Here is a 17,793-nt window from a genome sequence, read left to right as displayed (position 1 = left end):
AGATATGGGGAAACAAGTTGCACATTGGTCAATGTCTGAATAATCTATCATTCACTATATAAGTAAATCACTTTAACTTTGGTCAATGTCTTTACAATTCATTAAAACAATATTTGTGGAAACAATTCACACTAAGGGCAAGGTACATGTATAAGGATACGTTAGTAAATTTCAATTAAACACAAAATAAACATCATATCTACTAAAAACAAACCGCGTGAAAAAATATCAACCGTGTATTTTACTCTGTATTCTCAAACATTTAATAAACCTGATAACAATGTTTGATTTAACATTCACATATTTTACGCAGACTAAGTTTTCGTCAAGTAAGAAGCCAGCTTGTTCGTATATTTCATACACAACCAGCTACTAACATTACAATTAATAATACACATTCCCATACTCAAATTTATATGTTAATTACAAATTACTACACGACTTGTCAATTATGTAAACTGTAAGAATTCAAAATAATTTAAAAGTCAAGTTTCCGTCAAATACTCTCACAGTAATTGAATTGCGCGATATGTGAAATAAAGCGTTGTATAAGCATATTATCAGTATGATACATTGCATTAGAATTATTCTTAAACATAACAATAACTTCACACCTGATACAGATTTCACTCATACTAATTGGCAGACTTGATCTATACTAAGTTGAAAACATTCACGAAATTCTCCAATTCAGGTCTGCAATAGTGCATGCAGGTGACAAACAACATCTTCCTCAGTGGACAGTAAGCCACACTTTGCGGACTCTCTATCCCCTCTTCCTTCCCCAACAGTTGGGTTATCTTGCCGGTGAGCGTGTCTAGTAGCAGTATATTGTTACTGCCCCACCCACACACGAGCAGCTGGTTGTCCCCAACGGCTGTTAGACCACGTGGTGATCCCAGTATCGGGTCATGGTATGTATGGAGCACCTCTAGTGAGATGCTCAGCTTGGTTATGGTCCTGGTGAGCCAGTCTGAGACATATATGACTGGAGGAGTCTGGCTCTCTCTGGTCACTGTCAGATACTCGGGTTCCTGAAACAAAGGTTTTCCTCTGCTGCCTTTGCCCACACTCTTCTTCACCTTTCCCTTCATGTCCATCAACACAACCTTGCCTGGGTGGGAGCAGGACACTATCAAGTTGTCATCACAAAAATCTATTCCACGACATCTTCCATCTATTTTAACGACATCCTGTAGTGTGACATTTTCCTGAGTAGATACGAATTGTATCTTCTTCATCAAAGGCAGAGTGACGGCTGCCCTGTCCCCAGGCAGAAGACACAGGTCCCACGGATCACTTGGCAGTTTCACCTGGGACACCATCTTGTTGGTAGTGGTCTCCACAAGCTGTACTGAGTTATTGTTGCAGTCAGCCAGTAGGAGCCTGCCTGTGGACAGGAGGGTCACTCTGGTCAGCCCGCATTTACTGGTGTCGGCTGCCGTCTTCACTGGAATGTCTGGAAGCTTGCTAAACTGGGATTGGCTTAGGTCTGCTCTGCACTGGTTTAAGGCTGAAATATCGAAATAAAACTGTTCATGAACAACAATTTGAAATAGTGTTTATTTATGTCCGCTTCGCTGGTATTTAACATTTAGCAAACGAAGATATGTTCATAGTAAACGCATGTATCTAAAGATGTGTTTATGACCTTGATGGAACGTGCATGTATGAAACAATATAAAAATGGGCATGTACACAAAGAGATATTTGAAGCTTTAAAATACATCTTCTTGGATTGTTTGCAAATCTATGATTAAATTGTATAAATATATATTTGAAACTTAGTTTTGGTGATAAAAATGTGGTTCACTCAAATGTTATAAAATTATACTTAAAAGAATATAAAGATTAAGCCTCTATTTGGAACATGGATATGTATTTAATCACACTTTCTGAATGAAATCAAAAGACAATTACAGGAAATATCAGTATCAGTCAGAAATATATTTTGTAACCATAGGGGGCAAAATAAGTCCGAGACGTATACAGTGTAACCATAGGGGGCAGTATCCGTAAGAGGTATGCGGTGCAACCCTTGGGGCAGTATCAGTCAAAGAAGTATACGTTGTAGTAAAAGGGGACAGTTTCAATCAGAGAAGTACGTTGTAACCGTAGGTGGCAGAATCAGTCAGAGAAGAATACGTTGTAACTATATGGGGAAATATCAGTCAGAGAAGTTAACATTGTAACCATTAGGGGGGTAATCAGTTAAAGAAGTATATGTTGTTTGCATAGAGGGCAGTATCCGAAAGAGGAGTATACGGTGTAACCATAGGTAGCAGTATCAGCCAGAGTAGTATACGGTGTAACCATAGGTAGCAGTATCAGCCAGAGAATTATACGGGTTAACCACAGGTAAACGCTGATATGTTCTTAATAATATATATACAATACTTAACAACCTCTGACTGAAACTGCCGCCTATTCTAGATATGATATATTCTAGCACACTGGATAGGCATTTCCGGTTTAAATAGATGAGTTTCATTAACATTAACTTCACAACTAATTGACGTATGCAGTGAATACAAATTACTGCGCCTAATTACGTCAGTTAACATGATCGCACGCGCTTTTTGGTGATAGGTACAAAAATGCGCTTTTTATGTATTTTCTTAACCAAAAAATAAAGCATGTATGCTAGAAAAAATATCTATCATGTGCGTCCGTTCCTGATAGAAAAATACGACCCTCGGGCACGCTGCGTAGCCGGTAACTCGGCAAGCCCCGTTACCTGGCAACGCAGGTGCCCTCGGGTCGTATTTTTCTATCCGCAACGGGAACACATGACATATATTATTAATACAGGGGCTTCTTATCATAATTTATATAAATATATAAAACAATCTCTGACTGAAATTGCCGCCTATGCTAGATATGATATAATACAGGACCTTCTTACCATAACTTATATAAATATATTAAACAATCTCTGACTGATACTGTCGCCTATGACAGCAACAATATAACAGAGATACCTTCTATTAAATAGTAGATTTATAACTTAAACAATCTTTAACTAGTACTGCTATGATAAAATGGTGTAACACAGAGACTGTCTAATAATTATATCAAGCAATCTCTGACTTACACTGTCGCCTATGACAGCAACAATATAACAGAGAGACCTTCTAATAATATAAACATCTCAAACAATCTCTGACTGATTTTGTCTTCAATGATAGCAGCTATGTAACAAAGAAACCAAATATATCAAACAATTTCTGACTTAAAATATCGCCATTGATGAAACACAGAGATCTTCTGATAATGTAAATAAACAGGGCTTTTCTGCCCATTTTCGGAAAAAGACTCTAGACATTTTGCGGAATAAAAAGGGTTGTTACGAAAAATGCCTGAACTTGGAACTTTCAAAGTTAAAAGAACAAGCTTTTCAGATTGGAACTTTTAAAGTTAAAAGAACAAGCTTTTCAGACTCTTGCGAATGAGGTTATTATTAAATATTAGTTTCTTCTCGCTGTCAAAAGACCTGAAACGGTTGAAATATCAATCCAGCGGGTGTAAATGTATATTGCAATAAATCATGACAGATAATATTCCATACTGATCCCTGAATGTGATGAAAATCAACGATTCAGAATTAAATTATCCACAAAACTTATCATCACATAATTATCAGGATGTTGAATGAACAAGTTCAGGTAAAAGACTTTCATAATTCATTCATTTTTATTGCTTTTTTAGTTTAATTTGGATTTTTTTCTAAAGATTGAGAAAACTATTGTTAATTTTGCTTTGAGAATGGGTCCAATAGTCGGACCCGTTGGTACTATAGAAAAAAGCCTGATATATACCAAACAATCACAGACAAATATTGCCGCCTATGATGGCAACGATGTTTGTACCATCTTAAAATGTGCGATAATGTAAAATATTTCATTTGATGTTTCAAACGAACAAATTTTGTATTTACACCAAGACCTGCGCTAGTAACGAATCACCGTAGATAATTAATTAAATATTGAACAAAATCTAACAACCGATGACCCTGAAGAGATGTTTGGAATGATCAATTAAACTTCTTAATTTTGTTTATTTGTTCTTGTAGATGACCAGTCTATGCATTGTAAGAATAGTAAGGCTGATTTGAAAATGATGTCATTTTGTTCTCATTTCCTATATTCACATAACGTTTAAATCAATACATACACACAGATTCAGTTCTAAGTAAAATATAGTAATAATTTCGAGATGTTACTTTTAGAGGACATACACTGTAACACAAGAAATGCACACACATACAGTAGTAAAAGCTACAGAAATAAGCTCAGTAGCAAAACGTTTAAACATAAACCCGGTTTACTGGCACTGTGTTAACGCCAAAGACATAGAACATAAAATCACAAACAAGAAGTGATATTCATGTTTCGTCAGACGGCCGTATTGTAAAACTGAGTGAAACCAATCACCCTATCAAACTTCGGTATTAAAATGAAGGCGGTGCTCTTTAAGCGGCATATACTGCCCTTTGTTTTACTTATAATGGTGTAGTAAAATAAAAGTTATCTTAATTGTAGTCTTTATTTTAAGCAAAATGTTGCCTTCCGACGTAGCATATATGACGTTATTTATCATGTGGTATGCACACACTGAATACGATATTCCGGATAAAAAAAGCAATATAAGTTAGCCTTTTATTAATTATATTCCTGGCTAAATGTCATGTTTCCATTATAAATGCAATTTTAATTACGCATTTTTTTGTTTAATGACGGCATTTCAACATTCTCACATTTCTTTCATTCGGAGCTCCTCGGTTTTCCCCCCGAAAACAACCTCGGATGTTTGCTGGCATATCAGTAGAAGTAGTTCGTGTTTTTTTAAATAAATCATCAATTAAGTTTAGTGATTCAGAGTTTTATCAATTACCTAAGTTTAAATTAATTGCCAGTGAAGTGTATTATTGCAAACAAAGTAAAGATTACCAAGAGTCTTAAGTCATTAACTACTAAATTAAATTACTACGCGATCTACTTGCAGCAAACATTCCAATTTTGAGTATGTGAACAGTCGATATACATTCGAGGTTGTTTTCGATAAAAATGGCCGAGGAGTTCCGGATACATTTTTTGTGATGTGACAGCCATGTTGCACTGACAGAAGTTGAATATCGTATAAATACCGAATTGTAATGCCAACATAATATGGTTTATAGCATTAAAAAATATATGCCTTAAGTTTATTTAGATCGTAGTTGTTTTGCGCAATATTATTTGTCGTAGTTCTTAATTATTTTGATTTTGTTTAGTACTTTACAACATATCTTTTAACTCAGCGTCAACGTGCCTGGTTATCTTGAGCGACATTAAAAGGCTTTTGGAAACAGACTGTACTACATAGGACAATGTCAAATTTGTATGTGGTTGTCCACAAACCTTTTGGTGATACGCCTTGCATGTGTTTTTGTTGTTGCTGCATAGTCTCGAGTTGCCGTGGTTGCTGCTCCTTCTGTTGTTGTTGTCTTTGCTGCCCTGCAGCAGCAGTTGATTCACCTGGAATTATGATTGGTACAGATAATGAATATACACTTATTATTTTACCTTAACAATAAAGTATATATCATTCAAAATAGATGCCTTAAGTTTATTTGTATCTCAATTTCATTTGCGAAATGTTATTTGTCCAAAGTATCTCATTCTGTCATTTTTGTAAAGCACTTGATGAACTTTACAACATGGTTTTTAACGTAACGTTAACGTGCCTGGTTGACTGAAGCGAGGTCAACAGGCTTTTGAAAGCAGACTAATCAACTGCATTACTTAGGAAATGTCAAATTAGTCATTGGTTGTACCCAAACCTTTTTGTGATACAGTTTTTATCTGTTTTTGGTGTTGTTGCATCGTCTCCTGTTGCCGTTGTTCATGCTTCGTTTGCAGTTGTCGGTGTTGCTGCCCTAACGCCGACGTTAATTCGTCCTCTCCCAACCGTCCTATTGCTTTTTCGGAAGCTATTAACTTCTCAGTTTCGGGGTCCCTGTGAAACTTGTATCGGGGAACTTCATTCCTCCTGCTCACATCTTCAAGGGCTGCCTGGAGACCTGCCAGCTCTTTAATAGCTCGTTTTCCTACTATTAATAGCTGGTTGCTATTGTCGTCCTGTGCTTGTAGCTCCGACTTTAGTTTCTCAATGGATGATTTCATGTTTCTGCATTTTGATTTCAGTTCATCTAGCAGTGTTTTGGATGTTCGTTTCTTCTGATCAATTTCTGCCAAGAGTTTATTTTCCCTTTTATCCAGGTACTGGTTAATTTCAGTCCTAAATTTACGAAGCTCATTGATATTGGTAAGGCTTTCTTCGTCAACTGATTTCATGATCACCTGTATGTCGTGTGACAGTTTGCCAATGTCAGAGGCCGTCTGGACAAGTCCTGTTTTCAGGCTGTTGTATTCTGCACCCACCTTGTACCGTTTTGCAACTTGAGAAATCCTTTCAATATTGCATGAGCGATGAGCTTTTTCAGCCAAGCAGTCCCCACACAGAAGTGTCTCATGATTAAGACAGAAATATTTTATGAACTCTTGAGCATGACGCTGACATGTTTCTGTAAACTTTTCATCTTCACTCTCTTCGCGGAATGAGGAAGGCATATTGTCCTTGTCCTGGAGGGCGTGAGTTTTGGTTATTTTCTGGTTCCGGTGTACTCGGGCGCAGGTGGAACACAGGAACTCCTTACAGACGGGACAGAAGGCCTCAGGGAGGATTTTCTTGCCGTCCTCCGCGCATGGCTGGCAGTAGGTGAGGTCAGGAGCCGATCCAGATGCCATTTGTGCCTTTCGTCCGGGAACTGCATCCATCCTTCCGAGTGCCTTAAATGGTTATAAATATAAGAACCAAAATTTGTTAATACGGAAAAAAATATTGATTCCATAACTTTCACCTCTCTCTCTCTCTCTCTCTCTCTCTCTCTCTCTCTCTCTCTCTCTTTCATCCCCTCTCCGTCCCTCTCCCCTCTTTTTTTCTCTCTCCCCTTTTCTCTCCCTCTCTCTTTCCCACCCCCTCTCTCTCTTTCTCCCATCTCTTTCTCTCTCGCTCCCCATCTCATTTCATCCTATCTCTCTTCATCTGTTTCTCTCTCTGAACCGCTAATCCCCTCTTCATCCCGTGTCTCTCTTTCTATTTATCTCTGTTTACCTCTCCCTATTACCCCTCCCTCTCTCCCTTTCTCTCTCTCTCTCTCTCTCTCTCTCTCTCTCTCTCTTTCCCTCTTCTAACCCCCGCTCTCCCCCTCTCTGAACCGCCCCCCCCTCTTTTCCCCCTTCTGTCTCTCTATTTCTATTTCTGTCCCTATTCCCATCCCCTCTCCGTCCCTCTCAGTCCCTCACCCCCTATTTCTTCTCTCTCTCTATTTATATCTATGTGCCCCTCTCCCTATTCTCTCTCTCCAAACCCCCTCTCTCTCACCCTTTCTTCCTTTTTCAAATATAAAATATGTTTCAATTTTTTATGCTCTATTATGTTCAGCTTATTTGACTACCATGATTTAACCAAAAAAAAGACTCAGAGTTGTGTACCAATAAAACAGTTTAAGCCTTTATAAAGGGATTTTTAGTGTATAGCTACGTGGCCACAATTTCCCAAAAGGTCTAATATATAGCTAATATGTTTCATAGCTGCATGGTCGATCTGTATTGATTTAGGTTTGGTAGGTCTTAGGTCGAGGTCAAATGTCCTTTTGTAAGAATATACAAATATTGGTTGGACTGTTGGGTGGTCGTACGATACGGTAGGCCATATATATAGTTCTCCTCATTCACTTTATTACAAAGTATCTATATGTTTTTGTTAAACAAGGTTTTAGAAATAAACTTGAAAGTGAATTTAACAGGGAAATCCAGTCACCGTTTTGTATAATTCTGATAAGTACGATTAAGTTAAATTCAGTATTTCAAGAAATAGCTGAACAAATTGTAGAGTATATATCTATTTACTTAATATAGACAAATCTGTTTACTGTTTTGTCCAATATCCGTTTATCGACAGATTTTGTTCGATGTGGACAGGCTGCGAAATCAATTTTGTCTGAAAAACAGAACACAGGCCATGAATAGACCAGCCTTTTGAAACCGAAACTAATAACTTCCTGTTTATAATTTCCTGATTGTGTTGAAGGGGAACCAATCGTTAAAGGTAAGTTTTGTTGTTCTTTTGCTTTACAAAATAGTTTGTCACCGAGGTAATACACACATATGTCAGTTTCGTATTGTCACGCAATGACCTATGTCATTCACATAGAACACAGTTTACAAATATCACCCGATAGGCGAGTTGATGCAAAATATGTGGCAGATCCGCACTTGAAATAAATGGCCGGAGTCATCCACAGACCTGGTAGTTTCGCACTTTTTTCAGATGCCATAAGTCATACAAACGGGTGGCAGTTTCGCACTTTCATAATACATATATAGCCGAGGTCACATTTACCCGACAGCAGATGACATACACCCAGGTCGCAGTTTAGCACTTTCATATGATGACCGATGTGTTACACACAGATGACAATTTCGCACTTTCATCAGATAGCCGAGGTCATACACACAAGTGGCAGTTTTGCACTTTCATCAGATAGCCGAGGTCATACACACAAGTGGCAGTTTCGCACTTTCATCAGATAGCCGAGGTCATACACACAGGTGGCAGTTTCGCACTTTCATCAGATAGCCGCGGACTAACACAGGTGGCAGTTTCGCACTTTTATCAAAATGCCGAGGGCATACACACAGGTGGTAGTTTCGCACTTTCATCAGATAGCCGAGAACTTACACACAGGCGGCAATTGCGCACTTTCATCAAAGAGTCGAGGACATACACACAGGTGGCAGTTTCACACTTTCTTCAGATAGCCGAGGACATACACACAGGTGGCAGTTTCGCACTTTCATCAGATAGCCGAGGACATACACACAGGTGGCAGTTTAGCACTTTCATCAGATAGCCGAGGACATACACACAAGTGGCAGTTTCTCAATTACATCGTAAAGGCAAGGACATACACACAAGTGGCAGTTTCTCACTTACATAGCATAGGCGAGGACATACAGACAAGTGGTAGTTTCGCACTTTCATCGTATAGGCGAGGACAACACAAGTGGTAGTTTAGCTTTATTCTATTAGATAGCCGTGGACATACACGCAGGTGCCAGTTTCGCACTTCATCAGATAGCCGAGGGCATACACACAAGTGGCAGTTTCACAATTTCATGAGATGGTCGAGGTGATACGCACAGGTGGCATTTTCGCACTTTTATCAGATAGCCGTTTTGATACACACAAGTGCCAGTTTCGCACTTTTTTTCTGATAGCCGAGGATATACACACAGGTGGTAGTTTCGCACTTTCATCAGATAGCCGGGGACATTCACACAGATGGCAGTTTCGCACTTTCATCAGATGACCAAGTAAATACACACATATGAAAGTTTCGCGCTTTTATTGGATGGCCAAGGTGATACACACAGGTGACAGTTTCGCACTTCCATCCGATGTTCGAGGTCATACACACAGGTGGCAGTTTCGCACTTTCCTCAGATGGCTGAGCTCGTACACACAAGTAGCAGTTTCGCACTTTCATCAGATGGTCGAGGTCATACACACAGGTGTCAGTTTGGCACTTTCATTAGATAGCCGAGGTCATACACACAGGTAGCAGTTTCGCACACTCATCAGATGGCCGAGGACATTCACACAGGTGGTAGTTTCGTTTTTTCATCAGATAGCCGAGGACATACATTCAAGTGGCTGTTTCGCACTTTCATCAGAAGGTCGGCGACTAACACAAGTGGCAGTTTCGCACTTTCATCAGATGGCCGAGGACATTCACACAGGTGGCAGTTTTGTATTTTCATCAAATAGCCGAGGACATACACACAAGTGGCTGTTTCGCACTTTCATCAAAAGGTCGAGCTCATATACACAGGTGGCAGTTTCGCACTTTCATCATATGTTCGAAGTTATGCACACAAGTGGCAGTTTCGCACTTTTACCATATGTTCGAAGTCATACACACAAGTGACAGTTTTGCGCTTTCACGCGATGACCGAGGTTATACATAGAGGTGGTATTTCTTCACTTTCACCCGATGCCGAAGTCATACAGCCTGGCCGCATTTTCGAAATTTCCTTCGTTGCATATACATACATACCTTCACGCGATGGCCGAGGTCATACACACCAGAGGCAGTTTCACACTTTTATTAGATGAGCGAGGTTTCATCGACATGACCATTGTTATGATCTATCCCCCCCCCCTTTTTTTGGCGAACACAGTAACGTAAAATGTAAAACAAACATCTGTTTTACACATACGAAACAAGCAAATTCAACAAAATCTTATTTCTGCACATCCGGGCCGAATAAAGGTTGACACACAAATAAATGTTGCTGGCAAGGTCACTTTTTGTATGGTCTTCATAATATTGCCCAGCCTTTATCTGAACACAACCTTACCGTAATGAGTAAAAGAAGTGTATCTAAATGTACGTTCTAGACCAAAGAACTAAAAAATGCAGCCCAAAATTTAACTTTAGATTATAACCTACATTTTAAAAAATGGCCAATTAAATAAGCCTGCAAGAAATAACATAATTATTTCAAAGTGACAATCTTATTCAAAATCAATGGATACACATTTATGGAAACTACTAATTACCGAAAACAAGGTTGTAGCATTGCATTTAATAGTATAAAGCGCAAAAGTATTAAATGATTGGTAAATGCTCAAATATTAACTGTGACCTACTATAGTTTTACTAGGGTAAAATTACCTGTTTTATGCACATTTCTTTCAAATTAAACTCGGTATCCTTCATAAGAACCATTGTTTTCGACATTTATTTATCCTTAAATGGATATTAAAATAATATTATTAATTGTGGTAAATCTAATTTGGGAGTAAGAGTGCATCTTTAAAGGTTTTGATACGGACGTATTCGTAAAAGCAAGCGTACAGGAGTATTTTAATTTTGATCTGACTAGACCATTGATTTAACCGTGAGCATACATATGTGTATGGAGATGGAGAGCGGGAGCGCGTACGTGTGTGGGAGAACAGGGTTAGCATGTGTTCATATGCGTAATGGGGAGATGGAGTGCGTGTGCCCCTATATGTGTTTATGGAGACGGAGTGCGGGTGCGCGTACGTGTGTGAGGGGACAGTGATAGCTGGTGGACGTACGTATGTGGGGGGACAGGGAAAGCGGGTGCGCGTACGTGTGTGTGTGTGGGGGGGGCAGGAGTTGGGTGTGCGGGGAGGAAGAGTGCGTGTGAACGTACAAGTGTGCAAAGAGGGAGTTTGTATGCGCGAACGTGTGTGTGTTGGAAAAAGGAGTGCGTATGCGTGTGTGTGTGTGTGTGTGTGTGTGTGTGTGTGTGCGTGCGTGCGTGCGTGCGTGTGTGTGAAGGGAATGCGTAAGCGCGAACGTGTGTTGGAGGAGAGGAAATGCGTATGCGCGTACGTGTGTGTGGGGAGGGAGTTTGCGTACGTGTGTGCTTACGTTTGTGTGCGGAGATAGAGTGCATATGCACGTACGCGTTTTGGGATAGAGGGAGTGCGTGTGCGCTTATTTGTGTGGAGAGGAGGATGTGTGTGTTCGCGTATGCGTGTTCGGGGTAGAGGGAGTGCGTGTGCGCTTATGTGTGTGGAGAGGAGGGTGTGTGTGTTCGCGTATGCGTGTTCGGGGTAGAGGGAGTGTGTGTGCGCTTATGTGTGAGGAGATGAGGGTGTGTGTGTTCGCGTATGCGTGTTCGGGGTAGAGGGAGTGTGTGTGCGCGTACACGTGTTCGGGGTAGAGAGAGTGTGCGTGCGTGTACGCGTACGTTTGTGTGATGGAGAGGGAGTGCGTGCGCGTGTACGCGTGTTTGGGGTAAAGTGAGTGTGTGTTCGCGTACGCGTGTTCGGGGTAGAGGGAGTGTGTGTGCGCGTACGTGTGTTCGGGGAGATTGAGTGCGTGTAGGCGTATTCATTTGGGGGATAGGGAGTACGTGTGCACGTACGCGTGTTGGGTAGAGGTAGAGTTTTTGCGCGTACGCGTGTTTGGGAGAGGGAGTTGGTGTACGCGTCCGTGTGTTCGGGGACAGGGATTGCGTGTACTCGTACGAGTGTCCTCCTCCTCCTCTTCATGGAGCACAGGGAGCGCCTCCTCCTCTTACTACTCCTCAAGGATGACCGGGATCGCTCTCTGCGGCGCTCTCGGCGCTCCATGAGGCGGAGGAGGAGGCGCTCCCTGTGCTCAATGAGGAGAAGGGAGAGGAGGAGGAGTATACGCTCCATTGATTCTGCGTACATGTTTGATAAGATAATCGTATTTTTTTTAAGGAAAGAACACATTTTTTAACGTTTAAGTTCTTTTAACCCCAACCCGCTCCCATGATCGAACCCATGAGCATGGTAAGCGAATGAAAGAAACTTTATATCACAGACACAGCTAGTACATATGAATAGTGAGTTTTTTCAGTTTATAAAGGATGAACGCTCTGAACCGTAACCGATACACTGTTAAATATGTAAAATAGTTAAGAAATATGGGTTATACCTGTCTATTAATTTCAACATAGTTAAACCTATAAAACATGTTCTTTCATATTTAAATATTTATAAACTGCTTATTTCTAATTCATATATTATTAAAATCTGGTTTTAAAAACGTTGTAGTGTCTGTTTATATTGTGAGGTAGCTTTATAAAATGCAATATGTCTCGTCACAGCCGGTTTAATCCAGGTGTATCATGATTTAAGATAGAGGCTTAAAACAAAAGCTATACTTGTAGAATCTAAGAATATAGATAATCCAGTTATCGATGTGTGGCATTTAGGATATGCTATATGATGGAGTTAATTGTTCATATATAAGCCGAAATTGAGCTAAAACATCGTCTAAACAGATAAAGTCGTTCAAGTCCGAACATATTTTACAAGAGTTATTACATTCCCGTGTGACAGACCGTAGAGTGTCTACCTCATCTGACCGCGTCAAGTGTTAAGTTACATTGGTTTAAGTGGTGAAATACTCAAAAGAAAACGCTAATTATTAAGGTTTATGACTATAATAAGCAGATTAACTGCTATTCGAGTTACAACATTTAAAACTTTAAATCGATTGTTTAAAAAGGGCCGTCTGCTAATTTTACAGCAACTGCTCTCCCTCTATGTACCAGTCAATGGTAACCACGCCCCCCCCCCGCCCCAGGTCCGGGGAATAGCGGGGACTTTGACTTTCGGTCCAGCCAAGCCCGGTCAAAATCTCCGCCCTGCGGGAACGAACTGCTGGTAAAACCCCCGCCAAATGCCCCCGCACCCAAGAGACCCTAGGTAAGGCCAATTTCCCGCTATATTTGGCGTGAAGACAAAACCACCGCATTCATCCGGCCCTGCGGGGCAATCTGGTAAAAACACGGCCCATTTCCCCGGCTATTCCCGGTATACTCCCGGACCGTGGCGGGGGGGGGGGGGGCGTTGTTACAATAGACTGGTGCACTATAATGGCGGACTATCGGAAAAAAATCGTCTGCTACAGTCTAACTCACTAAGATGGTCGCACCTTATGAATCGTGTGCTAATAAAAAATAATAAAATAACTGCTTAATATTACAGCGAACTCTAACTTTATCCCGCTATAATAAGGGACTATATGAAAATTCAGAACTTGTCGTCTGCTAACCGGTTGGATCTGCCGGATCAATAATGTTACACCCGAGCGCCTTCAAAAAATGACTAATTTTACTACCTCATTCAAGATGGCGGACTTAAACTAAATATAAAGTGGTATATCAGTGTATAGCGACTGGATGAGCACATTAGACACCGCCGGATCAATTATGTTTCGCCCGAGCGGCTTCAAAAAGTCCCTCATGTTACTACCTCATTCAAGATGGCGGATCTACATTAAATATATAGTGGGGTCACCGAGTGCATTTCGACTGGATGAGCACATTAGACAACGCCGGATCAATTATGTTACGCCCGAGCGGCTTAAACAAATCCCTCACTTTACTACCTCATTTAAGATGGCGGATTTACATTAAATATATAGTGGGGTCACCGAGTGCATTTCGACTGGATGAGCACATTAGACAACAAGCATAGACCATTGTTTATTATTTTGAACGCTTGTGCAAATACATTCAATTAAATTAAACAGTCGATATAAATCACTCGCGAATCCGTTAAGTACGCCAGTGTTTCCATATCGATATAACATGAGATTATTTCCCTGTTGGGGCTTGAAACCACAACATCTTGGGTGAAAGGTGGATACCTATACCACTAGTGCACTCTCTTTGACCGGTCTTTATATCATGATATATGCGTGTACTTAAATGGATATGAGTGAAACTGCACCGCTATAAGCAATAACTTATTGCCGTATATGATTTTAATCTGGTATATTTGTTTATTTATCTCACGTCGGTGATAATCGACATGTGACATGGCAATTGGTGACACATTGTTTCCGATATCTGAATTATTATCACAAGATGCAAGTTACATGATACACTATCTTTATTTAAAGCCGGGTATATGATAACAAGAACCATTAACTGAATGAGCTATTTTTTCGAGTTTACATGTCACCTAAACCATTGTTAAACGTGACTTAAGCCAAATAATAAATGTGTGTTTACCACATGATTTCTAGTCCGACAACCCTGTAAATCTTCATTATTATATACAATGGTGGCTTGTACGCCGGAGTTAAATATTGCATTGTGTTTTAGTGGGTTGTATGTCGTTGTCGTGGATGGTTGTAGAGGGTTGGGGAAGTCGGAGGAGGGAGGTGGCTAAAACCCTGACACCTCTTTAATTTACGAACGTCTAACTTGTTTAATACTGCACTGAGTTTTCTTTGGTTGTAGGTCGTTGTTGTAGGTGGTTAGAGAGGGGAGGGGAAGTCGGAGGGGAGGGGGTTCTATGAAGAAATCTCAAATACAAATTTCAGATACTTCATTTCAAAGTGTAGATGTGTTGTAGACTAGGGCTAATATTATACCCTTTGTGAGGTGAGAATGCTGTGTGTGTCTGTGGGGGGGATCTCGGAAGAAGCGGATATGTCGGGGGTGATGAATTTTGGCGAGACGTTTTATAATGCTAACTGTTTTTCTTTGCCTATCGTTTAAAATATTGTGCGCGAAGGGATGGTGGTGGCTGGGGCTACTATACTATACTTTGTATGCGAGGAGTTTGGGTTGATATGGGCAAGACTTTTGTAAAGAAGGAGCAATTCAAAGGATTCAAAAGTTACAGATAATTACCGGGAATCAGTTCCATTACTGCGCGAAGGGGGGATGCGCTCTGGCGTATACTTCATTCTATATGAGGGCATATGTCGTGCGTGGGTTGGGGGGGTGAGTGGAAAGAACGGTTGAGGGGGAGAGGCTATAAAATGCATCAAATGCTACAGTTAACTACTGTAAAACACTTTTGTTTTCCCCAATAGTTCATGAGGGTGTTGATAAAGCTGATGTTTACAATATACTGTCTACGAGAAGAGAATGTAGTGTATTAGAGGTGGGACAGGTTTTTGAAGCCAGAGGAGGAGGGTTGTGGCTATTATAGTATTAAATGGTTAAAATGATACAGCGAGTTATCGTATTTTTTCATTTTTATCATTTTACTGGCCAGTTAAGTATATTACATTGTGTTTATTCTTTGTCTAAAGCATTTCACACTAATTGTATTATTGTTGTAAAACGTGATCAAAATAAATGAACTATTTTATTGTGTATAGTGGATTAGTTGTGTTTTAATGATGTGTTTTGGTATTATGCGGAAGCTGATGTATGGTTATTTCATGTAATTGTCCGCGGAACAATGCGCCTTTACGGTTTGAAAAAATGTCCCTTTAATTGGTCGTTATTTATCTTTGGATATCTATTTATGAAGGTAAAGACCTGACTGTGTGATGTAAGAAACGGAAGTTATACAATGTCCTTAATTTGTATGCAGGTGAAAAAATGACGAACAGTCACATTTAACAATGTGTCACAATAGATGATAATACGTATTGTATGTAGATTTATGGAAAACAATATAATTTAAAGTATTATGAAAGTGTTTTCAGGAAAATCAGCTGAAGCGATTTGAGCCTTTTTTTAGTCACCCACCATTCTAGCCCACACCCCGTAGCCCAAAAACTCACCCTCACACATGACATACCCTCAAAAGCCACAGAACGAGCCCAAGCCTCACCCACACTTTCGCGCAATAATGTATATGATATGGAAGATTATTTGCTATGCTATTGAATCCTCTAAACTACCACCTTCTTCCCAGGCGTCTTCACCACAACAATCCGCATAACTCGCATATAAAGTATAGTATAGATTAGTAGCCCCATCCACAACTATCCCCGCCCCTCCCCTTACACAAAGCATACTCACCTCACACATTGTAAAGAATGAGCCCCATCCTCCAATACCTTTACATTTGTAAATGAAGCATCTAAAAGTAGTATTTGATACTTCTTCATCGCCCCCCCCCCTCCATCCTCTGACTTCCCCACCCCTCTCCAACAACCCACAACAACGACATACAACCCACGAAAACACAATGCAGTATTAAACCCCGGCGTACAAACCACCTCAAATACTTTATTTTATGTACTTTAATACAGGTTTTCCGGGATTTCCGGGATTTTCTTGTTTTCGGTAATTCCACCGACTAGTGTGTTCGTTTTCGAGGGAGCAGGGCCGCGCATTCTAATTTGTGCCCCAAGATATTAGTCCATACAAAGGCCAGGATTCCTTGTAATCTTTTTTGTTACGGCAAACTGGTGGCAACATGGAAATATAAACATGTCGGAATAAAATGAAAGTCTTTCTGAACGCCAATCATTGTACGTGACTCAGAAAAAATATATATCTAAAACTTACTTTTGGTGACTGTGGAAAGAAAGTCCTTTCCGATACTTACTCGAATATTTTAAGTACACAACTCATTACATTCACATGTGGTTGTATGATTTAAAAAGTTGCAGTTTGGATAGTCAACGAATTTCTGGCGTCTTCAAAAGCGAAAGTTGTAACTTCCTTGATAAGAAATTAGGGAGGTTATCATGGTTAGTGCTAAGACCCGGTATCCGGTACCCGAGTTATGTTGATACCGGGCTACGTGATCAATAAGATCAGATGACATATCCCGGTATATCATGGTCCGCTATTTATTGCCGATTGATGGTACAACAGACAGAATGTGGTTTTAAAGTTATATGGTAAAGATTTAGCACCGCCGTTAATCTTCATGAATCTTATGATGCATTTAAGTGTATATTTCCCTTATGCTTGTTCTATAAAAATGTATATTATTGGGTCAGTCCATATTTAATGTTAAGCATCATTGGATGGAATGGTTTTCAAATTTAATAATGAGACATGCAACATTTATCGAAATCTAAATATAGCAAACAAATATGATATGCTGGAGGTTAATGACTTACATAATAATGAGCTGGGTAAAAACTATGTCACACTGGGAGTCTCAGGAATTCCAAACGTTTAAGATTCGATCGGTCCGGGCTAAATGAAAAACAATCAACCGGATTCAATTTTCAATTTCCGAACAAATTTTCGGTCCGGCAAAGTCTGAAAGTTGGCAATGTGTCATTTGGTGTAAAGATATGAGGTCTGATTTTTCTTTGCCATTTTGTTTTTCTTGCATGTTGGTATGTTTTGAAAATTTAGCTCGACGTTAAACATTGAATCAGTTTAGCATGGCTATATGTGCTGTCTTTTATCTTTATTCTATAAAAAAATATGTAGGCCCAATGCAGTTTCTCGAAAA

At 39.9% G+C, this 17,793-nt stretch overlaps 2 protein-coding genes across 2 annotated transcripts; both read right to left on the bottom strand.

The window, feature by feature from the left end:
- Positions 1–653: 653 nt before the first annotated feature.
- LOC128216383 (uncharacterized) lies at positions 654–17,043 on the bottom strand. The gene is made up of 4 exons (XM_052922943.1): positions 16,927–17,043; positions 5,822–6,830; positions 5,400–5,516; positions 654–1,513 (listed from the first exon to the last, which is right to left on the bottom strand). Exons 2-4 carry the CDS (start codon positions 6,816–6,818, stop codon positions 654–656), a joined length of 1,974 nt encoding a protein of 657 aa, XP_052778903.1. The 5' UTR covers positions 6,819–6,830; positions 16,927–17,043.
- LOC128216382 (serine/arginine repetitive matrix protein 2-like) lies at positions 11,719–12,303 on the bottom strand. Its single transcript, XM_052922942.1, has one exon. It carries the CDS (start codon positions 12,301–12,303, stop codon positions 11,719–11,721), a length of 585 nt encoding a protein of 194 aa, XP_052778902.1.
- Positions 17,044–17,793: the final 750 nt, after the last annotated feature.

This window comes from Mya arenaria, chromosome 14 (assembly GCF_026914265.1).
Source record: "Mya arenaria isolate MELC-2E11 chromosome 14, ASM2691426v1".
NCBI classification, from domain to species: domain Eukaryota; kingdom Metazoa; phylum Mollusca; class Bivalvia; order Myida; family Myidae; genus Mya; species Mya arenaria.
Note: the sequence above shows the minus strand (reverse complement) of the source record. Positions and strands in the feature narration are given on the sequence as shown.